The sequence below is a fragment of the Myotis daubentonii genome, chromosome 19 (assembly GCF_963259705.1).
Source record: "Myotis daubentonii chromosome 19, mMyoDau2.1, whole genome shotgun sequence".
Classification (NCBI taxonomy): Eukaryota; Metazoa; Chordata; class Mammalia; order Chiroptera; family Vespertilionidae; genus Myotis; species Myotis daubentonii.
Genome location: NC_081858.1, coordinates 28,824,056 through 28,849,935, shown reverse-complemented (window position 1 = coordinate 28,849,935; position 25,880 = coordinate 28,824,056). Strand labels below are relative to the sequence as shown.

At 61.9% G+C, this 25,880-nt stretch overlaps 1 protein-coding gene across 1 annotated transcript; it reads right to left on the bottom strand.

Moving 5' to 3' along the window:
- Positions 1-7,309: 7,309 nt before the first annotated feature.
- On the bottom strand, positions 7,310-23,056 carry GLT1D1 (glycosyltransferase 1 domain containing 1). The gene is made up of 12 exons (XM_059676637.1): positions 22,925-23,056; positions 19,389-19,537; positions 18,887-18,992; positions 16,844-16,895; positions 16,008-16,044; positions 14,876-14,932; positions 13,381-13,476; positions 12,574-12,623; positions 10,396-10,439; positions 9,213-9,333; positions 8,263-8,361; positions 7,310-7,769 (listed from the first exon to the last, which is right to left on the bottom strand). The coding sequence occupies exons 1-12, from the start codon at positions 22,990-22,992 to the stop codon at positions 7,608-7,610; spliced, it is 1,041 nt and encodes a 346-aa protein (XP_059532620.1). The 5' UTR covers positions 22,993-23,056; the 3' UTR covers positions 7,310-7,607.
- Between the last annotated feature and the right edge of the window lie 2,824 nt (positions 23,057-25,880).

Genomic DNA, 25,880 nt, shown 5'->3' with positions numbered 1-25,880 from the left:
TGCGAGCCTCCAGGGACGGGCGCCCCCCCCCTCTCTCTAATCAGGGGGTCGGGTGTGAGGTCCGCGTGGGTCCGCCGCTCAGGGTGTGGATGAGGGAGGAACGCTGACCTGGGATGAGCGGAAGTGGTCGCTGGGGACGTGGGTGGCGGGACCTGGGGGGCACGTCTTGCTATGAGCGTGGCCCCGCCGGCCCTGGGAGGCGTGACCACAGGCTATCACCGCCCAAAGGCAGGGCCAGAGTGGCCGGCTGATCTGCAGAGCCGGGCAGTGGCGCACCGGGGCGCGTGGGGGCCACGGCCCCTTCTAACTGGTGCCCAGGACACACAGACACACAGACGGACAGAGCCCTCCGTGCCGGCGAGTCAGTGCTTCCTCCCCTGTCCTGGGGACGCGGGCCCAGAACGTCACTCAGGTTCAGAGACCCGAGGTTTTCCTGTAGCCGCCGCACCGAGTTCAGCGGCGCCCTCCCTGCACCAGCCTCTCCCCGGCCGGGTCCCTGTGGGCAGCGGGCAGTTCTCACGGGGTCTCTGTGGGCTCCCGGATGGGGGTCCCCGAGGAGGCCCCCGGGCAGCCTTCCAGGCTGGCTGCCCCGGAAGGAGCTGGTCTGAGGGTGGACAGTGGCCGCGAGGGTCCCTGCTGACGCTCGGCCCCTGGTTCTCCGGAAGGAAGAGGGCGGCCCTGTGACGTCCGGGCGGTGACGGCAGGTCCCTGGCCGGGGCTGTGGACGCCGGCGTGGGCGTCCGTGTGGCGTGTGCAGGGGAGGAGGGTTGGGTTGGGACTCCGGGTGTGTAAGGCGGTCGGGCAGGGAGCCTGTGCCCACTGCCCCCTGGCACGCGGGCAGAACACACGGCCCGTGACCTTGGAGAGCGAGCGGGCGGACTGCAGTGGGTCCGAGGCTGCGGTGGCCCCGAACACCTGTGCGTCCGTCAGAGGCGAGGCCTGTGCCCACCGAGGTGGAGGGGGAATGAGGGGGTGAGTCCTTGTCCGGCAGATGCGAGGGCTGGGGGCGGGGGAGGAGCCCAGCAGGTCCGGCCACGCCTCACATCAGCGCTGTCTCCCTCCGCCTTCCTCTGTCGCTGTCTCTCTCTCTCCAATTCCCTCTCCAGTTCCCCCAGTCTCTCCTCCGTGTCTCTGAGTCTCCCTCCCACCCCCCACCGCCCTCGCTCTCTGTCTGCCTGTAGCTGAGTTCCCCTGGGAGAGGTGCTCACACCCTGACCCCCTGCGCTTGCTCCCCCCACGGGCGCTACCCCCCGCCCCATCCCCAGGCCCTTCCCCTGCAGCCTCACCTCCTCCGCCTGGGGGGTAACTGTGGCCCCTTTGGGTGACCCGGTCCCCCTGCTCCTCCCGTCTCATCCACTTGCTGTTCGTTTCCTGCCGCAGCCGCTGCGCCCCCCCTCCCGCCCTCCAATCTGGGAGCAGAAACAATGTGTCGGACCCAGGTCACAGGTGTAACATGTATTATAAACCCTCCGGCTGCACATGCAGAGTCCGCCCGGCGTGTCTGCGGCTGACCCTGCGAGGGGCCGCCTCCCTCCCGCGGTCCCCAGGGCCGCCCGGCTGCGGCTTCCGCGGCTGGACCTCCGGCTGCAGGGTCCGGCGCCAGGCAATGACCCCCGCGCCCTGCACCGCGAGGGGGGATGACAGACCGCCCCCTCCTGCTCCCAGCGGCTCCTTCGGGACCTGCGGGTTCACAGATAAATGAAGGGGCTCCGCTAAGCGCAGCTGAGGGATGGCGTTCGGAGAGCCACAGCGGCGGGAGGCGGGGGGCGGGGGGCGGGGGGCGGGGGTGTCCCCGGCCTCCCTCCGGCTGCGGCCCGGACATCGCTCCATCCTGTGTGTGTCCGTGGCCCGGGTGACTGTCCGCGTGGAAACGGCTGGACTTCGGGTTCCTCAGATAACGCAGCCCGGACGGGTCCATAGAACAGGGCAGCGCGCCCAGTGCTCGCCAGGTGCGAACAGTAGCGCCTCTTCCCGGGGGTGCTTCCTGAGCACCTACTGTGTGCCGGTCTGCGACAAGGACAGGCCCAGGCCCGCTCTCTGCACCTTGCAGCTAGTAGGGGAGTCATTGCAAAGAAGGTCACTTTCGGGTCGCTGTGAGTGTTAGAAAGGACAAGTCAATAGCTGGCACTTTGCCCATTTCACACACACAAAAAAAGAGGAAAAATTCTGGATGTGTGAGCCTCTTAAAAGTTCAGACACTCTGGCAAAATGGCGCTCACACCTGAGCATCCCTGACAGAATCCGGTGGGTTTGCTGCCGTCACCTCCAGGCAGGACACCCAGATTGTCCTCCCACACCAGAGCGCAAACTCCTCCCCTTTTCTTAAAATAGGGAAATAATTCTCCCGGACACGTCTCTCCCCAGAAGTTGGGGGACAGACAGACGGAGGGGGGCTGTGTTTCCCGGACAGCGAGGGACGCGTCTGTCGCTGAGTGTGGAGCGGGGACGCCCCTGCCTGTGTCGGGGGAACTTGCAGCCGGCCTGTGACCCGTGCGTGCCCAGAGGGGAGGGAAAGACGGCAGAGGCTGAACCAGCGGCGATTCTGCCAACCGGGCGCCTGTCCCTGCGAATAAAGCCAGCGCTGCTGCTGCTTCTCTCGCACCTGCCTCGGCTCCTCACTGCTGCCACCTGCGGCCCCTCCTGCAGGGGGGGGGGGGGTGCGCACCTGTGACCCGGGACCAGGCCCCCAGCCCGCGGGAAGCCGGCCGTCAGCGCCCCCCACTGGCGGCCCCGGCTTCTCGCGGCCTCTCCTTGCCCTGAGCTGCCCACACCCGGGCCACCTACATCGCTTTCCCGGGCGCCGGACCCAGGCCCACGCGCTGGGGTTTGGGCCACAGAAATCCGCCCTCGGAGGCTGCAAGTCCGGGTCCGAGCGGGCAGGGCTGGCTCCCCGCGGGCTGCGAGGGAGACTCCACCCCCACCTCTGCCTCCATGGGGTTTCCCACGCCGCGTGCCTGTGTCTGTGTCCAAATCCCCCCTCGCTTATGAGCACCGGGCACCACGGGCGCGGGCCGGTGCGGCTCCATCTTAACGGGTTGCACCTGCGAAGGCCCCGTTTCCAAGGAGGCCTCACCCTGAGCTGGGCTGGGCCTTGGCATGAGGATCTGGGGGCGCGGGGAACCCCAGGACCGGGGGTGGCCTCTGGGTGAAGTCCCCAGGGAGCTAAACTTACAAGGGGACCCCTAGCCGATGTTGCTCAGTGGATAGCGCATCGGCCCGCGGCCTGAAGGGTCCCGGGTTCGAGTCTGGTCAAGGGCACCGGCCTGGGTTGCAGGTTTGATCCTGCACGTGAGGAGGCAACCAGTCATCTGTCTCTCACATCCACGTGTCTCTCTGTGTCTCTCCCGCAACAACAACAATCAACCGACAAGGGGACCGGCCAGGCGCCGGGCTGCCAGCGAGGGCCCCCCTCCTCACACCATGTAGCCAGCTCGAAACTGTAGGACACCCTGGCCATGCGCACGAACCCTATCCCTGAACGTCCCAAATGCAGGCAGAGAGAGAGAGAGAGAGAGAGAGAGAGAGAGAGAGAGAGAGAGAGAGAGAGCAGGACAGATCCACCAGCATCCCCGCAAGCCCTGGCCGCCCCTTCGGCCTCAGCGGCCCTCCACAGGCAGGAGAGGGGCTCCCTGGAGGCAGAGCCGTGGGGTGACCTGCGGTGACCCTCCGGTTCCTTGGGGAGGTGGCTCGGGGGATGCGCGGGGGTGGGGGGCTGGGGAGAGGCCGTCCCGCATCCCCCGCCAGGTTCGTGCTCCCAGCACAGGCGGCTTCCTCTCCTCCCTGCGCTCGCCGCATCTGAACACGCCGCGGGCTTTGGAAACAAGTCCCAGGCGGCTCGCGCCCGTCCAATAGCAGACACGGTCAATACAGCGAGTGAAATTCTCCGACCGCTCACGGGCAATGGACGGGCACGTAGCCTGAGGCGCACGTGCCAATACATAGACCCGCACTGAGCGCAACCGCCTCCTGCCCCCGCCCCCCAGCGAGCTCCACCCCTGTGCGGCCCTCTGTCACTGCAGCAGGAGGCAGGTCACCAGAGGCCCTGGGCCCTCAGAGCCTGTAGTCTCCAGGCCCCAAAGTCAAAGGGGCGGCCCACGAGCTCAGCGGTTGAGCCTCGATCTAGGAACCAGGAGGTCACGGTTCGATTCCCATTCAGGGCCCCTGCCCGGGTTGTGGGCTCCATCCCCAGTGGGGGGCCTGCAGGAGGCAGCCGGTCCATGATTCTCTGTCATCATTGATGCTTCCCTCTCTCCCTCTCATGTCCTCTCTGAAATCAATAAAAATATATTTTAAAAAAATAGCAATAAAAGCTCCCTCCCCCACCCCCCTTGATTCTGACCCACAGCCGGTCGGGCAGCCAGCAGTCCGGGGCAAAGGCTGTAGATTCTGATTCTTTAACTCCCTCCGCACCCTTATCTTCCTGCCAGAAACCCAGCATCCCTCCCGTCTCAGGCCATTAATAAGCGTTTACGACTCTGCCGCCGCCTCCCTCCAGACCTGATCGATAGCCGTCCTCCCAGCGTTTGGCACCCTCTGTGTCGGCTGCGCGGCCGCCCAAGGTCAGCTCCGGGCAAGGAATCTTCCGAGAGGACTCAGCGGCGGGCGGGCTGGGCCTCCGGTTCTGCTCACCGAGCCCTCAGCCCTGGAGACCGGATGCAGCCCTCGGCTCTGCACTCCTGGCCCCGGGCACGCGGGAGCCGCTGGGCAGATGCAGCTGCAGAGACCCACGCCGGCTGCCGGCCGCAGAGGTGCAGTCTCAGGTGCCGTTTTGAGCAACTCTGAGGCATTTTGCTGTGTGGTCCACAGAGGAAGGGAGCCGGCAGTGAGCCCTGTCCGGGCGTCGCTGTAAGTTTGTATCCCTTAGTGAATAGACACAATGTATCATCATCCCCACACTGCAGCGTTAACGCATGTTAGTCCCTCGTTACAGATTAGACACTGGAGCAGAGAGAGGATAGAGCACCCAAGCGTTTGGGATCAGAGCCGGACGTGCTGATGCCTGCCTTTCCCAGACCACGTGGTGCTGCTCTCGGTTATAACACACGCTCTGCCCGCCGGCCCGGGACGTCTCTTCCTATGGGGCCACAAGAAAGCGATGGATTTGGGGGCGACGGCTGAATTTGGGGGCTCCCAGGGGGATTCCCACTGCATCCGCTCTGAACACTACCCCTGAGAGCAAGTCTGCTTCCCCGTCACCCACGGGTGAACCCCAGGTTAGCGTGTCATTTAGGCAGCGGGTCGACTAAACGCCTCGCCTCTTTCCCCCGAGGGAAAACCAGTGGTGTGCGCTTCTAAGAAGCTTGTTGGACACGAGCAGCAGAGATGGACCCGCTCTCGGGAAGACATGAGGAGCTCTGAGAGCCCATGGTGGCGGGAGAGGCTGGGCAAGGAGCTGCCACAGCAAAGACACACAGCCACCCACGGTTCTGCCGCAGGGGCCAGAGATTCAAAATGCTGGACCCAAAATCCCGTTGACCAAGCCCAGCCACGTGCTGCCCCCTAGCGGTGAGAGAGAGAATCTCACTCCCCTTCCACTGCAGAGACTCAATACCCCAGGGCTTCCCCAGACACCCGCGGGCTTCCGTAGACACCCGAGGGCTTCCCCGACACCCGAGGGCTTCCGTAGACACCCGCGGGCTTCCGTAGACACCCGAGGGTTTCCCTAGACACCCGAGGGCTTCCCTAGACACCCGAGGGCTTCCCCAGACACCCGAGGGCTTCCGTAGACACCCGAGGGGTTCCCCAGACACCCGAGGGGTTCCCTAGACACCCGAGGGGTTCCCCAGACACCCGAGGGGTTCCCCAGACACCCGAGGGGTTCCCTAGACACCCGAGGGGTTCCCCAGACACCCGAGGGCTTCCGTAGACACCCGAGGGCTTCCCCAGACACCCGAGGGCTTCCCCAGACACCCGCGGGCTCCCGTAGACACCAAAAAAGCGTCACAGGTTGGACGGCCATGAAATGACAAGAGCCGACCGCAGGGGAGCCCCTAACTTCTTCTGAGCAACGCCATCCCCACAGCCACAGTCCCCACGGGCCACCCATCAGCAGAGCCACGGGAGTTACAACCCCAGAGCCCGCTCTCCGCTGTCTGATGAAATCGAAGCAAAGATCCGACTCCAGAGGGTGGCTATGCTTCCTCCGCTCCCGCCTCCCCCATTTCTCCCAGTTCCTGGACGCACAGAAGGACTGCAATTAACTACGGCCACTGGGGCCGCCTGCTGGTTCCGGGGTGATTGGTTACAGCGGCACCTCCAGACCCGGTCCTGCGCCCTAATGGCCTGGCCTGGTGGGGCGGCCGCACCTGGGTGGCTGCTGCGGAGAGAAGCCCGCATCAGCATCAACCACGTCCCTCATTCCAGCAAAGCCTTTGCGGCTCCTTCATCCACCGGGCGCGGGGGGTGGGGTATGAGGGAGATGGGGGGGGGGGTGGGGGCGGCCGTGTCCTCCTGGGCCGGCGCCTGCTTCGCGCAGATAATGCGCCGCACGGAGGGGCAGGCAGCCTCAGAAGGACCAGAAATGACGTCCCTGGATTTATAGATCGGGGGGCGGGGGCGCACAGGAGCCAAGCGGCGTGAAACATTTCATTAGCGAATGCGCCACTGCGGCTGGTGACTAAACGGCTCCGGCAATTAAGCTGTTGTTCCCGGGATGAAAGAGACGCTGTTTGACGGTTCGTCCTGTTGTTTGTTGCTGGAGGCGGATGGCTTCTTTGGGGAGAGCCGCTGCCGGCGCGGGGTGGGCGCCCGCTTTTATCCACGTGACAGACAGCGGTCCCCACATCCCAGGCAACCGTGCCCGTCAGTCTAAGGCAGGGCCACGTGGACATGTATAATATCATTCACGGGCCATAGAACCGTCACCTTAAACATTAGCCGGGCCGGGGTTGCCCAGTGGTTGAGCCTCGACCTAGGAACCAGGAGGTCCCGGTTCGGTTCTGGGTCAGGGCACAGGCCCGGGTTGCCGGCTCCATCCCCAGTGTGGGGCTTGCAGGAGGCAGCTGATCCGTGACTCTCTCTCATCATGGATGTTCCTCTCTCTCTCCCTCGTGCTTCCTCTCTGAAGTCAATAAATTAGGAAAAAAGAGAGAAAGGCATTTGTTTACACCTCTCCTTGGGCCTTGAACTAGTGGCTGTGTTGAACCCTCTCTGCATTAGATGCTCCGGTGTCCGCATCTCCTTTTAAAACCCTGGAGACAGGGGTGGGGGGAACACTGGGGGAGGGGGGGAACGGACGGGGGAGTGGGCGTGGTCCCGGCAGTGGGCGTGGCCTTACTTGCTTATTAAGAACAGAGAGAGGAGCTTAGAAGGCGGCTGGGACGCACTTTATTCTCTTACAAACATGCTCTTCCCCCGCACACGAGGCCTGGGTGCGTGTGGATGTGAAGACGGAGGTCAGGGACGTGAGGTACCAGGAGCCGCGCACCGGGAGGTCAGGACCAGGGACAGCGCCCGGCTTCCGGAGCTGAATTTCAGAATCAGCGGCATCTGCATCGGCCACGCGTCTCCTCCTTCCAGGCTCAGTCAGCCCTTCCTCGCCTCTCGATGCCCGGACACGGGGCCTTGACCCGGGTGCCCGTCAGACGCGTTAAAAGCGGGGGCGCCGGTCAGCGGGCCGCGTCCCCCTCGAGCGTCCGGACGAGGCGCTGGTAGGTGTCGCGCTCCGCCTGCCAGGAGTGGCGCGTCCTCACGTACTCCCTCCCCTGGGCCACCAGCTCGGCCCCCAGCTCAGGGTCGCGGACCAGCCGCCTCGCCAGCTGCACGAACTCCTGCGGGGAGGAAGCGGAGAGGAACAGGGTCACCGGCCAAGGGGTTGCCCTGGCACCCCAAGCCCGGGTCTGCGTCCGCTCCCCCCTTCGGCTGGGAGAACGGCCTGCAGGAGGGACGGCCGTTCACACAAACACGGGAATAGATGCGAACTGGCTTCCAGTTTCCTTCACACACGCTGGCCCAGCTGAGTGGCCGTCCACCCAACACCAGGAGCCGGGTGAGCAATGGGCACCCCGGGCCTGGGGAGGAGAAGGGCCTGGCTGGGGCCGGACTGCTCCAGGGGCAGGACCCCCAGGGGCCCTCCATCCCCCCGTTTCCCACACGCCCCCAGGTTGTATCTAGAGGGGCGTCCAGTGGTCAAAGCAGAGCCCGCTGTGTGTAGGGCCGCCCTGACCATGACGGGGCGCTGAGCGCTGATGGAAACGTGCAAGATGCTGAGACAATGCACAGGCAAACCATCCCGACCCGCGGACCCGGGGAGGACCCCGCTACCTGAGGGTCGGAGAACAGCAGCCCCGTGACCCCGTGCTGGACCACGGCCGCGTTCCCCGGGATGTTCCTGGCCAGCACCGGCACCTCCAGGTCCATGGCCTGCGGGCAGAAGAGGAGGCGGTGGTGGGCGTTTTAAGAGCAGCTGTGCCCAGCCCTGGCTGCTTGGCTCGGTGCTTAGAGCGATGACCCGAGGACCGAAGGGTTTGATTCCCCGTCAGGGCACAGGCCCGGGTTGCAGGCCCGATCCCCAGTAGGGGGCGTGCAGGAGGCAGCCGATCCAGGATTCTCTCTCATCATTGATGTTTTTCTCTCTCCCTCTCCCTTCTTCTCTGAAATCAATTTTTAAAAAAATATATATATATCCTATATAATAAGAGAGGGATATGCTAATTAGCCCAGATATGCTAATTAGTCACGATCAGTATGCAAATTGACCATCACTCCAACACACAAGATGGCCACCCCCATGTGGCCACAAGATGGTCTGCAGGGGAGGGAAGTTGAGGGGGGGGGGGACCCAGGCCTCATGAGAGGGCAGTTGGGAGGGACCAAGCCTGCAGGGGAGGGCAGTTAGGGGCAATCAGGCTGGCAGTGGAGCAGTTAGACATTGATCAGGTTGGCAGGGGAGTGCTTAGGGGGTGATCAGGCTGGCAGGCAGAAGCAGTTAAGGGCAATCAGGCAGGCAGGCAGGCAAGTGTTTGGGAGCCAGCCCAGATTGGAGAGGGTGCAGGCTTGGCTGAGGGACACACACACACACACACACACACACACACACCCGTGCATGAATTTTGTGCACCGGGCCTCTAGTAAGAAAATAAAATAAATGAATAAATACATCGGTATTGTCTGCACTGAGCCCCTGGGGAAATGCAACTGCATTTTCCAAGCTGGAAACGTGAGGAAGATGGCACCTCGCATGAGGAGGGGAGCGAGGGCCTGAGAGCTGTTACCTCCAGAATGGCCGCCGACATGCCCTCGGAGAGCGAGCTGTTGACCAGGGCGAGGCAGTTCTTCTCGGCCGCGTGCAGGTCGCCCTGGGGCATCTCGGGGAGCAGCCGCACCCCCACCGACCTGCAACACACGACAGACTGGGAGTGGGAGGCGTGTCTCCGGCGGGTCCCCGCTCGTCGGCGGGCGTTTCAAATGCATTTAACACACGAGACACGCGCTTCCCGGACACTGCGAGTCCGAGATAAGGCTCTGCCGTTCTGCCAGAGGACTGAGAAAACGACGCGTTTCCAATATTAATGCCACCCCCTCCCACCCTCCTGGTGGCGACATAACAGGTGAACAGAGAGAATCAGGCACTACAGTAGGAGAACGCAAGCAATGCCCGCGTTCCCGCCCGGAGCTGACAGTATTTAGTCCTGTGGGTTTGACCTTTAAAATATACGTATTTACTGATGTCAGAGAGGAAGGGAGAGGGAGAGAGAGAGAGACATCCATGATGAGGGAGAATCATGGACCGGCCGCCGCCTGCACGCCCCCACCGGGGCTGAGCCCACAACCCAGGCCTGTGCCCTTGACTGAAGCCAACGGTGACCTCCTGATTCCTAGGTCGACGCTCAACCCCTGAGTCACGCCGGCCGGGCAGTTTTTCTGTTTTTGTTTGTTTTCGCTCAAGAACACTGACTCACGGCCGTCCCCTCCGCCCCTCCGCTTCTCACCACGGCCGTGATTTGATACGTGTCCTTTCCCAGAATCGGTCACGCTCTCATGTACCTGCACCTGTATCCGTGAGCCACACAGAGACCTGATCGTATACGGGGACACGTCAGAATCTCCCAGTCCCTGCTGCTGACCAGTCAGGGGTGGCCAGTAAGTGGGGCAGAAACCGGTTGGGGGGGGTCCCTGAGGAAATCACCTAACGGGGTGACCCGGAGGGGAGAGACGGTCCTCGGACCCTGGCCCGTTCCCGGGAGCGGCGGACGCTGCGGCCCGCATTTCCGGGCTGGTACGCGGGAAGTCACGGTGTCGGTCCCGCAGGACCGGCCGGGGGGTGGGAGGAGGAGTCCTGTGTAAAAGGCCGGGAGCAGAGCCCGGGACTCGTTGCCGCGGAGACGTGGGGAACGGGAGAGAGTGCGGGCCACTGGGGTTCCCCTCCCGCTAAACCCCTGCTCCCCCGATGCTCACCTCTCCACCTTGGCCTTGACTTCCCTCGTGAACACCGGGTCCACCTGCAGAGACGAGACAGGCGTGAGCGAGAGCCGCTCTGGACAGTGACAGCGGCGAGGACAGCAGAGCCGACAGAGGAGACTCTGGGTGGGCCATGCCGTGCAAATAATGGGGCGGGGGTGGTTTGAGGGGAGGCCCCGGAGAAACACCCCCCGTGGGCTGTGGGGTCCGAGCCTGGAGCCCGGGCGCGGCCACCTTCGGGGGGACCAGGGGGCGCTCAGTGTGGGGCTGCCCCGCGTGCGTATCACCCAGAGGCTGGTTTTGCCGCACCCCCCCCCCCCCCCCGTGTTATTAACAGTGAATGGAATTTACCGAGAACTGACAAAATGCTCTCTGGTCTGTGCAAGTGTAACACCAAGTGTGAAACACTGTGACCAACACGTTGGCTTCCTGTTACTCGGGGGGAGGAGCTGGGGGCGGGGGGAGCTGGGGGGCGGGAGGAGCTGGGGGGTGGGGGGAGCTGGGGGGCCGGGGGAGGCACAGGCACTTCCTGTGTCACTCACACCTGCCAGCGGGGCTCCGAATGACGACCCGCCCAGCCAGGGGGGTGCACATGACGCTATCCCTGTAGTTTATCAGGAAGCCACTGTTTTCCAGAAGCTTCGTGTGTGTGCGCGCACATGTGCGTATGTGTGCACGCACGTATGTGCATGTGTGTGCACACACGTGTGTGCGCGCGCGCACGTGTGTGTGTGTGTGTGTGTGTGCTTTACACTAAACAAACGACAGGGGTTGAGGGGCGCTTGGGTCTCGTGCGGCGGCCTTGATACCTTGGGGAGGGTAGGCGGCCTTTTCCTGGGTAAACCTACCATTTCCAGGGTCTGTGCAACACTGAGCCAAGCATAGGGAACCCCCTCCCCACCACACACACTCTGCATGCTTTGTGGGTCCCGCGGGAACCAGAAAACCCACAGAAGGAAAAATTACAGAACCGGCGAGACCCTGAGCTGCGAGGAACCCCGCTGCCTCCCGTTAGGGCCCTGAGGGTCACGGCGGGGTCATTCCCGCAGGCAGCCCGCGCACCCTCAACGCTCCCTGCTTGAGGAGAGGACGTTGGGGTGCATGTGCAAGTCTGGGACGGACACCCGGGGAGGACAGGGAGGCCTCACTGCCCTGTGACTCCCCATCGCCTGGGCATAAACCGAGGTTCACTCGCATGAGGCGGCCGGGTGGCCGCGTGGCTCTCCTGAACCCAGAGCAGAGGGACCTCCAGGCACCCCTGACTCCGTTCCCGGGCAACAGCCATGGTCGGGCTGAACACCTGCCCGCCAGGTGAGCCCCTCTGTGCAGCGTGGCCCCTGAGGGCCCGGAGTCACCGCCCTGGGCTTGTCTGCGGAGTGGGTTGGGGGTTTCCCAGGCAACCTGGGCCAGCACAGGGCGGCTTCTGTGCGACAGACAAACCCTCTGCTCTGCGTGACTCTCTCCCTGCGGCCGCCCCGGGTTCCGTGACTACGTGTCCCTCACGCTTTGTAGCAATAAATTCCCCTAAAGCTGCATCAAGCCTCTCACTCTGCAGCTGGGGTCTAGTTTCCACTTATTTTTCTTTTTCTTTTAATCCTCACCTGAGGGTATTTTCCCATTGATGTTTAGAGAGAGCGGAAGGGAGAGGGAAACACAGAGAGAAACATAGACATGAGAGAAACACATGGATTGGTTGCCTCTTGCACGTGCTCCGCCAGGGCCCAGGCCAAGGAGGAGCCTGCAACCCAGGTACATGCCCTTGACCGGAACCGAACCCGGGACCACTCAGTCCGCAGGCCGACCTCAACCACTGAGCCACACCAGCCGGGGCTAGTTTTCATTTTCCAAAAGGCAAACAGACTTGCCCTGGACGGGTGGCTCCATTGGTGGGAGCGTTGTTCCCTCACCAAAAGGTGGCGGGTTCGATTCCCAGTCAGGGTGCATGCAGGAGGCAGCCTATCTCTATCTCTCTCTCTCTCTCTCTCTCTCTCTCTCTCTCAAAAATCAATAAAAGCATATCCTCAGGTGAGGATTTAAAAAAAAAAAAAAGGCAAACTTACTTACTCAAAAAGGACAAAATCACTTAGTTAGGGCCGTAACGGGGACTCGTTTTAGAAGAAACCTAGAGCACAGGCCACAGAGGCGTCGGGCAGGTGCGCACAGGGGTCCACTCACCTCGGGGCCGACGATCACCAGGTACGCGCTGGGCTCCTCCCGGTGCCATTCTGGGGAGAAAAGGGGGGAAGACGCCTTAAAAGTGGTTACAAGTCCCAGCGGAGCACGAGCTTCTACAGGAATCGTTCCGTCTTCGGGCTTCCCTCCCCGCAGTCCGTCTAAGTGCGGTGGCTGTAAGCGGTAAACATGCTGGCGTCTCTTGCTTTTAGGTAAATATTATTGTCCTGGAGCATTGCGCCTTAGCCAGACACCTAACGCGTTAGGTAACCAGAAGCACCATGCCACCAACCTCCGAACACAGGTTACCGTGAGCAGCAGAACTCCCAGCCCACCGCACCAGCGGCCTGCCTATAGCACTCCCCGTAACATTAGTTTAGCCTCATAACTCTCGGCTGTTTCTTTTAATATATATTTTCATATGGATTTCAGAGAGAAAGGGAGAGAGAGAGAGAGGAACATCAAAGATGAGAGAGAATCATGGACCGGCCGCCTCCTGCACGCCCCACATTGGGGATGGAGCCTGCAACCCGGGCCTGTGCCCTGACTGGGAATGGAACCCTGACCTCCGGGTTCATAGGTCGACACTCCCCCTGAGCCGGGCGACCGGGCTCCGCTATCTCCCATGCGTCCTCAGGAGCCGGGGGCAGAGAACGAGGAAAGAAACAAGGACAGTTCCCACAAGCGCGACTGTTTTTCTGGTTTTTCCACAGGAGCGGCCGGAAGCGGTTTTGCTGACCGTGCAGAGGACGAGCCGGGAAGACCCCAAACCCCACAGGAATTCGCACGCAGGTCCCTCAGCCGCCGTACCCGAGAAGGCGTCCACCAGGTAGAGGGGGTCTTTGACCGGCCGGAGTCCGCATACCAGGAGGAACACGTGCAAGTTATCGGCACTTTGGGGAAGGCCTGCAAGACAAGAGTTTGGGGAATCTGTGGCCGCGTGGGAAGCTCACTGGGACGTCACATGTGGCAAACGCTGGATCTGAGGGCGGGGGGGGGGGCGGGGCGGGAAAGCTGGGGGCAGGGGATGGGGGGGGCAGTTGGGGCGACAGACAACCACATGGATGAGAGCAGACACCTAATCCTAAAACCCAGAGACGCCGATTGCTCTAGAACATCTCACCCTAAAGCCATCCTCTGACCCAGGCAACGACCACAGTCACGCCCCCTCCCTGCGCCCGTATACTCTGCAGATGTTCACAATATTCACTTACAGCCCGGCCGGCCGGCGGGGCTCAGGGGTTGAGCATTGACCTGTGAACCAGGAGGTCACAGTTTGATTCCCGGTCAGGGCACAACCCCGGGTTGTGGGCTCCGTCCCCAGTGGGGGGCGTGCAGGAGGCAGCCAGTCCATGACTCTCTCTCCTCATGGATGTTTCTCTCTCTCCCCCTCTGTTCCTCTCTGACATCCATATATATAGTTTAAAAGGGCAGCCGGCAGGTCCCGGGAAGATCTCCTGAGAGTGTTTTAAATCCCCGGCTGCCCCATCAGTCACGCCCTGTGAGCCCGAGAGAGGCCGGCCCTGGATGACAGACCCCGAGATGGATCCCAGCCTGAGGCCCTGCGCGGTGACGCACGGAAGATGGAGTGAGCGCGCGCCGGGCCGTGTCAGCCGTGTAAGCCGGGCGCTGGGGGGGCGGGGGGGGGGGGGGGAGCAACCCCCCTGACGCCGAGGCCCGCGCGCCGGCTGAGATGGATGAGGGCACCTGGGAAATTACTTCTCATCAAATGCCGCACGTTTTTTTCTTTTCAAAGGAGCCGAACGCTGACACACGGTGCTTGCCCGAGGCCTGGAGTGACATGTGTGGGGTGAACACAGGCTGGGGTGCCCTCGGCTTTTGGAGCAAAAACAGGCTGGGGTGACCTCCTGTCTGCTGCTGGATTTTGCATTTTCCGTCTCTTCCCTGAAGTTCAAGGCCGGACTGCAATTCCCACTCCCCTCCCCCCTCTCCCTCCCCCTCCTCCCTCCCCCTCCCCCTCCTCCTCCTCTTCTCCCTCCCACAACAGTAGCCCTGCCTGGTCACCCCCAGAAAAACATTTCAGGGTGAAGCAGAGGTGTCTGCAGGCTTCCTCAGAGATGCAGGCACAGCCCTGGCCAGTGTTGCTCAGTGGACAGAGCGCCTCCTCCCTTAGCCAGTGGCTCTGCTCACCAGGAGGCGGCGCTGAGATCGGGCAGAGCCACATCCCTCCTCCTCCGGCCTCCATCCATTCCTGTCCCCCCCGCCCACCTGGACCCAGAGCCTCTGTGACCCCACAGCCGCTTTCCTAAAAGCTCGAGGCCGGCCGCCCTGCCAGGCCCCTCACCTGCGCGCTGGAGGAAGGTGCTCCACGGGAAGGCGGCGTTGGGAGCCGTGGCGATTCCTGGGCCGGGGGGGGGGGGGGGGGGGCGGGGAGAAAGAGAGAGAGAGTTAGTTCATGCAGCTGAGACAGCAGCTACTCCGTGCGGACCCTGCAGTGGAGCCACACCTGGCCCCGTGGGAGCCGCCCGAGTCCCCAGGGCTCCGGGCGCCCCGCCGCTGCCTTGGCGCACGAGGCTCAAAGTGACACCCGGGTCCCCAACCGTCCGCGTCTGGGCCAGAGGCCTCTGGGCCCCCAGGTCTGTTTCCTTAAAATCACGTGTAAGGGGCGGGGGGGGGGGGGAGGTGTGTGTGGCTCAGCAGCAGAGCGTCGACCTGTGAACCAGGAGCTCAGGGTTCGATTCCCGGTCGGGGCACAGGCCCGGGTTGTGGGCTCCATCCCCAGTGGGGGGCGTGCAGGAGGTGGCCGGTCCATGACTCTCTCATCATGGATGTTTCTCTCTCTCTCCCTCTCCCTTCCTCTCTCTATAAAAATGAAACATTGGCAACTAAACACGAACAGTCCCGGGAGCAATGATGTCCTCATTCAAACCCCTGACCTCCGCTTCTCCCACCGGACATGGCTGTCTGCCATCGGGGTCACGTCCCCAGCCAGAGACACGTGCAATGCCCTCTGGAAAATGAACATTTAACGGGGCACGGGGATCCCTGGCAGCATCCACCAGACGGTCTTTTCTTTAAAAATGTTTTCCGCTTGCAGTTTACACCCCACGTCGCTTTGCTGTCGCTCAGGTGGACGGCGTCGCATTGGACAATCGTCTATTTTACGAAGCGGTTCCCCGCCCCCCGGTACTTCCAGCTCCCACCCGGCACCAACCAGCCAGGGACAGAGCCTGCCACCGAGTGCGAGCCCCTGACCGGACTCCCACCCAGGACCCTTCAGTCCTTGGGCCGGCGGCTCTAACCACGGAGCCCCGGGCAGGGCCAGGTAGCTTATGTCTTAATGTGAGAAAATAAAACGCGTCCGTCCTGTGAGCTGCTGTTCAGGGCCTCTCAGCCGTCGCACTCGTTCACAAACGCCTCCGTCCGAGTCTCTAGAAGATAAGAATTCTCCCCCAAATATATTTAGAACTTCTTACCTTGGCCCTGGACGTAGATCTTGCCCTTTGCCTGTGGCTTTTGAAAGCGAGGAGGAAAGAAAGGAAAGGAAAACAAGTCAATTCATGGGCCATGACAACAGCTTTTTAGAAATGAGACGAAGGCTGTAAAAACAACGAAATCCCCTTGGAAACAGGGCGGGGCAGCATGGGAGACGCTCGAGGGGCAGCTCCTCATGCCAGCAAAGAGCTGCCCCGCCCGAGGGCGGGAGAGCCCGCTCAACACAGCGCCCTCGGGAGGCAGCCCCAGGAGGCGTCCCTGTGATGAGGAGGGACAGGAGTCTGAGCTTCGTGGTGACTGGGTCAGCGGGGAAGCTACGGCAGCTCCAACCAGCGCGAGCCAGCGACAGAGCACGTGGTGCGTGTCCTGCGCTGAAGCTGGGGGGGGGGGTGCATTGGGGGAAACGTGGTTTGGGGGTGCACATCCTTGAACAGAAAGAATACACTCCCGGAACTCTAGGGAAAAAGAAGGGAGGAGATGGAGATGGAGAAGGAGGAGGAGATGAAGGAGGAGATGGAGGAGGAGGACAAGGAGGAGGAGGAGGAGGAGATGGAGATGGAGGAGGAGATGGAGTGGAGGAGGTGATGGAGTGGGGAGACCACCAGCCTGCGGACCAAAGCGCCCTGATGGGGCGTGTGCAGGGGGCCGCCCATCCATGCGTCTCTCTCACAGCGACGTCTCTCTGTGTCTCTCCCCCTCCCCTCCCCTCCACTCGCTCTAAAAATCCACGGGAAAATATCCTGACTCCCTCCCTCCTCCGATTCTGCAACGTCCCCGGCACAACCGACATCACAGCACGAAACGCCCGGACACGCACCCACTGCAGGCACGCGGCCGCCCTCATGGACTCGGTGAAAGCCACGGCGAACCTGGGGAGAGAACGGAGAGGAGGCCGTCAGGGAAGATTCCGCGAACGTCCCGGAGCAGCCCCGGCGACGGGCTGTGAGCCGGGCAGGAAGCCCAGCCCCGTCACCGGCAATCCGCCCGCTCTCGCCTCTGCTCGTGTCGCCAACACCGGAACCTGCGAGGAATGAACGCACAAGGCTCAAACCTCCCCAAGTCTTTTTTTTTAAAGTGTGTGTTTCTATTGATTTCAGAGAGGAAGGGAGAGGGAGAGAGAGAGAGAGAGACATCCATGAGAGAGAAGCATGGGTCGGCTGCCTGCTGCACGCCCCACACTGGGGATGGAGCCCACAACCCGGGCCTGTGCCCTGACCGGGAATCGAACCCGGGACCTTTCAGTCTGCAGGCCAGTGCTCTATCCACTGAGCCACACCGGCCAGGACCAACACTGACGTGTACTGAGTGACAGTCTGAGGGGCAGGGCCAAGGACGAATGAACCAGAAGCCCCCGAGGGTGCTGGGCAATAAGAAGGAGGTGAGAGAGTGGCCACGTGGGAGGACAGAGCGTGGACTCCGAGCTTCTCCAGTGGCCACGGCGGGGACCACCTGAGCCATCAGTCACCGGGAGGCAGCCCATGAGGTGAGATGACAGACACACCCGCGGGCCGTGCTGGCAGCAGTCACGGAACCGGGCAGTGAGGTCGCACGGACAGCGCCCCTGGGAGCGGAGTCCGGATGAGAGAGTGCAGGCGCGAGGGGAGCAGCTCATCCGCAGGAGGCCGGCGTGGGAATGAGGGGACCGGAGCGGGTGGGTGTCTTTCCTGCAGGGGCACCAGCTCCCTGCCCGTGTTTTCAGAGAGAGGAAGGGAGAGGGAGGGAGAGATAGAAATATCAACCAAGTCATGCCCTGGCCGCTTTGGCTCAGTGGATAGAGCGTCGGCCTGCGGATTGAAGGGTCCCAGGTTCGATTCCGGTCAAGGGCATGTACCTTGGTTGTGGGCACATCCCCGGTGGGAGGTGTGCAGGAGGCAGCTGATCGATGTTCCTCTCTTATCGATGTTTCTAACTCTCTATCCCTCTCCCTTCCTCTCTGTAAAAAATCAATAAAATATTTAAAAAAAAAAAAAGAAAAAACAACGAAGTCAGTGATCAGCTGCCTCCTGCATTCACCCTACTGGGGATGGAGCCCACAGCGTCGGCCTCTGCCCTGACCGGGAATCGAACCCTGACCTCCTGGTTCATAGGTCGACGCTCAACCACGGAGCCCTGCCGGCTGGGCCCAGACACCCTTACAAGCGGGTTCCCAGCCTTTGGCGCAGGGGGGTGAGGACACGTAAAGTCACCGGTTTCTTACGGGAAATTCAAACCCGGGGAGAACTGTCGGGTGGAAACCCACAGCCTCACTCTGACCGGTAGCCTCGGAAGCCCTGGCGCCCAAAACCACAGGGAACGGCCACAGGCCACGGCTGCGACCTGCCGACAGGAGGTCCACGCGGGTCCCTGCCGCTGCCGCACCCTCCCAGCGGCGGGCTGTTTCCGGCCCGGACTGCCCTCCGCTCCTTTGCTTGGCAAGATCACCTTTTCCTGCCAGGAGCCCTCACAGGACGGTTCCACACCTTTAACACCCCCCGTGTGAAAGCCGTGTCATGACCACACACTCACTACAGAATCATGCTTTCGAGACAAAAACCTCAGAGGCTGAGCGTCAGCCTAGGAACCAGGAGGTCACGGTTCTACGGTTCGATTCCTGGTCAGGACACAGGCCCGGGCTGCGGGCTCCATTCCCAGTGGAGGGCGTGCAGCAGGCAGCCAATCCACAGTTCTCTCTCATCATGGATGTTTCTCTCTCTCCCTCTCCCTTCCTCTCTGACATCCATACAAATATATTTTGTAAAAAAGTCTCAAATGAAAGAAAGAGGAGGCTTCATAGGGAAGACGTACCCCCCTCCCCGCCCCTCGCCTATCGGCTTCCCTGTCTCCGTGCCTCCACCAGCTCCACCCAACGGGGGGCACGCACCTGGCTTCCTCCAGGACCTTCCCCATCACCAGGTGCTTGTCTCCCTGGTGCACGTCTTCATTCAGGTCCGTGCCGCCAAAGACCACCCCGAAGGGGATGCCGTGGCCTGCGGAGGAGGACAGGTGAGGAGGGGGCGCAGCTGGGCACCGGCCCTCCCCACCCCGGCCCGAGGCAACGACCAGAAACCCAGGTTCCTGGAACACGGGACCGGAGTCGTGGTTAGTTTTATTTTTATTTTATTTTTTAAAATATATTTTTATTGGTTTCAGAGAGGAAGGGAGAGGGAGAGGGAGGGAAGTATCAACGATGAGAATCACGGATCGGTGGCCTCCTGCACGCCCCCCTCTGGGGATGGAGCCCACACCGGGGCCTGTGCCCTGACTGGGAATGGAGCCCTGACCTCCTGGTTTGTAGGTCGATGCTCAACCGCGGAGCCAGGCCGCCCGGCTGTGTCGCGTGTGCTGCTGGACAATGTGGGTGCCGGGGCTGGGGAGGGGCTCACCCTGTAGCAGCCGGCCCGCCCGGCAGAGGTGCAGCGCCAGGGCCGCCTGCACGGCCTCCGCCCGGATGAGGTGGGCGACGTCCGCGGGGCCGGCGAAGTCCGAGGCGTCCTTCAGGAGGCACACGTGGCCCTCGGCTTCCAGGTGGTCCCTGTGGAGACGGGGACACGGAGAGAGAGATGGGGGGAGAGGGACACGCCCAGGTTGCTGCCGGGATTGAGATTTCAAATCAGCCCGGCCAGCGGGGCTCAGGGGCTGAGCACTGACCTGTGAACCAGGGGGTCAGGGCTCCATTCCCGGTCAGGGCACAGGCCCGGGTTGCGGGCTCCATCCCCAGTGGGGGGGGTGCAGGAGGCAGCCGATCCGTGATTCTCTCTCATCATGGATGTTTCTCTCTCTCCCTCTCCCCTCTTCTAGGACAGTGGTTCTCAACCTTTGGGTCACGACCCCTTTGGGGGTCGAACGACCCTTTCACAGGGGTCGCCTAAGACCATCGGAAAACACATGTATAATTACATACTGTTTTTGTGGTGAATCACGATGCTTTAATGATGTTCAATGTGTCACAATGAAATTGGGGGTCACCACAACATGAGGGGCTGTATGAAAGGGTTGCGGAATTAGGCAGGTTGAGAACCACTGCTCTAGGAGATCATAAAATATATTAAAAAGAAAGAAAGAAAACTGGGAAACTTCCTCAGGCAATTGCAGAGGGATCCACCGCCTCAGGGGCCGGAGCTGGGGGCGGGGGGGGGGGGGGGGAGCTGGGCGGGGGGAGGGAGGGCTCCTTCGCTGGCTGCCACAGGTCCTCCGGCTCCTCCCCCCTCCCTCCCGCTGTTTCCTCAGGGCTTGTTTGCTCTCCGTTATCTGAAGTACTTCCACTCCGATAAGAACACTTTCGGACACCGTGTCCCAGATGGTGACAGCGGAGCCCAGCTCCCAGCCACGTGGCCCCACCTTAATCCTGATGCCAACAGGCACGCCCGGGGGCTGAGGGGCCCCCCGGACTCCAGACACGATGGCAGAGCCCGAACCGCTTCCCTTGGCTGAGTCCCACCCTCCGCCCCTAGGAGCTTGCAGACCAGAGTCCAGGAGCCCTGGCACCTGGGTGGTGTCTGGCAGTGCGGCTTAGGGCAGGGGCAGGCTGCCTGGCGTGGCTCAGGGGTTGAGCGTCGACCTCTGAACCAGGTCACGGTTCGATACCCTGTCTGTGGGCTCCATCCCCAGTAGGGGGCATGCAGGAGGCAGCCAATGGTGATTCTCTCTCATCATTGATGTTTCTCTCTCTCTCCCTCTCCCGCTTCCTCTCTGAAATCAATAAAAAGTGTGTCTATATAAAGAAATTGGACAGGGGATGGAAAACCTCTCCTTGAAATGGCCAGGGAGTAAACATCTTTGGGTCTGTGGACAGAGGGCCCTGTCCCCCTCTGCCACGGGGGGCAATGAGGGGCGGGGGGGCGGGCGCTGCTCGTCCGGACCTGGCCGGCGACGTTCAACCTTTTCATCTCAGAGCTCACATCCACGTGTGTGTGTGTGTGTGTGTGTGTGTGTGTGTGTGTGTGTAATTTGCATAGGTATACGTTTCATTCATTCACCCTGGAATGACATGTGCCTTGGCCAGAATTGAACCTGGGCCCTTTGGTCCGCAGGCCCACGCTCTACCCACTGAGCCAGACAGCCAGGGCCTGTGGTCATTGATGATCTGAGGGAAGAGAGGTCCCTGCCCCCGACGAAACAGTCAGGTTTCACACGTTTTGAACACTCTGGCGGCGTGCAGCGCGGAAACCGCTGCCCTGGACCGGACGCCACGACCTGGGCTGCCCGGGCTCCTGGACTCCTGGGAGGAGGGTCTGTCCGGGACCCTGAGGCCGCGCCCTGGGTCAGCACCAGCCAGGCTCCCTCTGACGCCATGTCCACCCCTTCGCCGGGGCGCTGACGCCGCTGTGTGTGCGTCCCTGTGACACCCAGGACTCAGCCTGTCAGATGAACTCCGCTCCCCCGGCCTCTGACCTTGTTTTGTAACTCACTAAGCTGCTTTTTTTTTCTTTTTAAAACATATTTTTATCGATTTCAGAGAGGAAGGGAGAGGGACAGAGAGCGAGACAGAGAGATACATCCATGATGAAAGAGAATCGTGGATCGGCTGCCTCCTGCACACCCCCCCGCAACACACACATTGGGGATCAAGCCAGCAACCCAGGCATGTGCTCTTGGCCGGGATGGAACCCTGACCTCCTGGTTCATAGGTCAATGCTCAGCCCCAGGCGCACAGGCCAGACGTGACTGTTCATTTTAATGAGGGGGAGGCAGACCCTCAGCAGGAAGTAAACTGAGGAATTTCAAGGAGCACGTCCATTTGTTAAAAAAAAAGAAAGAAAAAAAAAAGCGCTTTTATTGAGTCAGGCAGCTGTCAGCTCCCTCCCTGTCCCCGGGGCTCAGCATGTAAAACAGGGTAATTGCAGACAAAGTCAGTGTGGGAAGGTAAGGGCTCTGCTCACCACCCTGCTGCTCCCCTGAAATTAACGTAAAATTGAATGTCAACTGTAATTGAAAAAAAAATTTTTTTTAAATTTAAAACTAAGTTTAAAAAAAGGAAGATAGCCCTGGCCGGTGTGGCTCAGTGAACAGAGCGTCGGCTTGTGTACCAAACGGTCCCGGGTTCAATTCCGGTCCAGGGCATGTCCCTGGGTTGCAGGCTCTGGGCCCCAGCTGGGGCTCGTGCAGGAGGCAACCCATGGATGTGTCCCCCTCACATCGATGTTTCTCCCCGTCTCCCCCTCTCCCTTCTGTTCTCCCTAAAAGTCAATGCAAACACATCCTCAGTTGAGGCTGAACAACAACAGAAGGTGAAGACAGCAGCGAGGAGGGCGGGGAAGGCGGGGACGCTACACGCGGGGAGGAGGGAGGGGCCCCTTGGCGAGCAGGACGCGGGCCAGGGGTACAGAGCGCACCCCAAAGTCCGAGAGGTATCCGCCTCGCTGAGCCCCTCCCCCTCCCTCGCAGCTTCGGGGGGGTCCCTCCCGCACACCCCGGATTCTGCGCAAACGCCGCGCCAGTGGAGGCCTCCCAGGCGTCCTGCCCGACATGGCACCTGCGCACGCGCGCGCTGGGACCCTCTCGGGTTACGCGCGTCTGCGTCCCGGGCCGCGTGTTGCCAAGGTCCCTCCGGTCTCCACGGAGCCCGACCTGGCTTCCCGTCGCTGGATCCCCGCCCGATACACAGACACCCTCGCAGGAGAGCCACGCGCAGGCCGCGTGGGGTGCGCGCGAGCAGGCGGTGCGCGTCCCGGCCGCCCTGCCCAGGCCGGTCCCCGAGGGTCCCCGCGCCAGCCCGAGCGGCCGGACCAGAGCCGGGCCTGGGCGGGGACCTGGGCCGCTCGCCCCTCGCCATCGCTGCGCGCCCCCGCAGGCCCCGCCGGCCGGCCGGCCGTTGGCGCGCGCGGATCGCGGGGGCCGGAGGGAGAGCCGGGCGCCCGCCACCCCCGCCCCGCCCCGGTCCCGCCCCGGCCGCTCAGCGACGCCGGGCGCCCGCACCTACCGCACCCGCTGCGCGGTGACCGCGTTGCCCGTGTGCGGCCGCAGCACCGCCAGGAACAGGAGCCGCATGCCGCCGCCGCCGGTCCATCGACTTCCCCGCGGGGACCGGGCCCAGGGCGGGGCGGGGAGCTCACCGGGCGGCGCCACCGGGTTCGGTGAGTCCCGCCCGAGGCTCCCGAGGCCGCGCCCGCAGTCGCCGGTTTCAGCGCCAGGGCGTCCGGGCGCGCGGGGCCGCGAGGCCGGGGCGGGGGGGGGGGCACACGCTGGAACTACAAGGAACCCTGAGGGCCCCCATCGGCTCCGAGGCGACCAGCTGTGGCTGCTCCCGCGGGGACAGGCTCCACCGGGGAGGCCGGGTCCTTTCCCAGGGAGACCAGGGCCGGCCACGCCCCTCCTCCCTGCGGCGGGGGGGGGGGGGGGCACATACACTCCTGGACCTGGAGTGGGTGGGCGGGTCCCCATCTCTGTGGCTCAGTCCCAGGGGTGACCGGTGTCCACTCCCAGGGGACTAGCACCAGGGACGCTGAGATCGCTTTTCTTGAAACAGTTTCAGCCCCGTGGCTGGCGTGGCCCGGGGCTGAGCGCCCACCCAGGAAGCGGGAGGTCATGGTTCCATTCAGGCCGAAGGCACAGGCGCGTGGGGGCTCCATCCCCAGGGGGCTGCGGGAGGCAGGCCATCCATGACTCTCCTCGGTGACGTCTCTCCCTCTCCCTTCCTCTGAAACCCTTAGAAATAGAATACAAATACACGTAGAGCAAAGTCTCTCTTCCCGGGACCACGGGTCCCAGCCCAGGGAGGCGCTGGGGCGAAGCGACCTCAGATCCACGCTCCCTCCTTCTCTCCCTCCGGCCTGTGGCCTCCGAGTGCGGCGTCTGCTTCTCTGTTTCTATCAGAGGTTTCGTCTCTGGGCCACCCCCCTCCCTGTGGGGGGAGAGCTGCAGATGTGTGTGTGGGTGAGGAAGGGGGCCCCACTATCCGCTCAAAGAAAAGGTCTGTACAGAGCTGTGGTTTCCAAATCCTGGCTCTCACTCACGGCCCTTGAGAGCAACCAAATATATATAAAAAAATTAAACTAATTAAAAAAACAACCCGTGGGTGTGAAAGGAACGAGTCCTTCTCAGGTTGCGTCAGGAGGCCCGTGGTGGGGGGGGGGGGGTTCTCGCTCTGGGCAGGAGCCGGGGCTCTGATGTCCTCCTGTCCTGAGGGCTGGGCGGCCAGTTCCCCCAAGGATGGCCCTCCTCACCCCCAGGCCGGCGTCTCTAGGCGGCCAGAGAGGGAAGGTGTCCTAACGGCTCCGGAAAGCCCTGCACAGAAGCCACGCTTCCTCTCGTCAATTGTTAACTTACTTCATTGCATAACCGGTCTGTTCAGCACCGACAGGGAACGGGTCGGAACTCAGAAAGGAGACCGAACCCACGGCCCGAGATAAGGCGCTGGGCAGTCTTGATGTCAGGCTTCCCGACTTCACGCGTCGCCGAGCTCCCGGTGCCCACCGCGGGCGGCCCTGTCCCAGGCACTCGGCAGCGTCCCACCAGCCAGATGGGGTGCGCGCCCCGCTACAGGGGGGACGCCGAGGCCCGGGAGGCGGTGTGAACTCTTCACCCCGCTTCTGGAACTGCCACATGGACACGGGGTTTTTTGTTGATTTTCATTCTGTGGGGTTTGTGGTTGTCGTTACAAAAATAGGAAATATATATATAAATTGACTCTTTTTACTAAATCATTGTGGTGGGAAAGCGCTAACCCGCTCCCCTTGGGCCTGCCTCCTGCCGGATGCCTTCTCCCTTATTGAATGAAACACGCATCCCTCAATGCTGGGAAGGGCATCTGCAGAGGTGATTACATTCCCAGGTGAGTTGCCCTTAAGGCAGGATGAGTCTCACCCAATAAAATGGTCCCTTTCAAGGGACCTGCATTTCCTGATGTCAAAGCATGGAAGGGATTGGATGTCAGGGCGAGTCCCTGCTGGGGGCTTTGGGGATGACGGGTCTCCTTGGAAAGGACGCTGGAGGATCCAAAGGCTGGGGACAGCCCCCCCACTCCCCCCGCCCCGGGCTGACAGCCAGCAGGTAATGGGCACCTCAAACCCTCACCTTAAAAAAACTAGACTCCCCCAAACCGCAGGGGCTGGAAGAGCCCGGGTGCGATCTCCGTTTTGCAAGACCCTGAGCAGAGAACCGGATGTGATGTGCCCACCCGGGGCCCGCGGACCTGAGAGCTGATTTATGGGTGTTGCGCGAGTTCCTGGGGCTGTAATCTGTTACACAGCAGAGGAAACGAATAGAGCAATACATCAGCCAGGCGTTTCCAGCCCAGAACCCTGCTCCTGCAGCGCGTCTGAATAGCTACATAGCATCCATCCAATGTAATCAATGCCTTCTAATTGCACAAGGTTGCTGTTTGCAGGCGTTTTGCTACTTTAAGCAACGTCGTAATGAACGTTTTGTAGCCAAGTCTCTGCGGGCCCGAGATTCCAGGAAGTGGAACTGCGCCAAGTTCAGGCCAGTGACTAATTGCCCTGCAAGAAAACTACTCGCGGGGCGCGCTTCTCACTGAAGCATTTCCCAGAACATGGTCCCCGCTGGGAGGTTTTAGTTCAAGTGACAACCACGTCCCCGCTCTTGGCGTTCTACATTTTTGCTGGTGTTCTCATGAGGGGTGGGCACGGCACTGGTCCTTTTTCTGTTCTCCGTGTACACGCACGTGCATGTATGTGCTTTTCGGAGCTGGGACTTTTTCGGTTGTCCTCATCAGGAAGAGGATTTACGGGCTCACCAATGAAATGTGCAGGAATAAAAAAAAAAAAAAAAAAAAAAAAGCCGTCACAACCGCGGCCTAGGAAGGTCACTCTGAAACCAGGTCTCTCTCCTCACCTCCACCTTCTGGGTCGCTTCTCTCCGGGGTTTCACGCGACGGGCCCCGGCGATGCCAGGCTTCTCGCCATGGGACAGATCCA

What these genes read in the sequence shown, in the direction of transcription:
- GLT1D1 (XM_059676637.1), bottom strand. Translation starts at nt 22,992, where the DNA reads ATGCGGCTCCTGTTCCTGGCGGTGCTGCGGCCGCACACGGGCAACGCG. An exon ending in TGGTGATCGTCGGCCCCGAG is followed by an intron (nt 10,440 to 12,573) that starts GTGAGTGGACCC and finishes TCGTCTCTGCAG; the next exon opens with GTGGACCCGGTGTTCACGAG. An exon ending in GTCAAGGCCAAGGTGGAGAG is followed by an intron (nt 9,334 to 10,395) that starts GTGAGCATCGGG and finishes CGTGTGTTGCAG; the next exon opens with GTCGGTGGGGGTGCGGCTGC.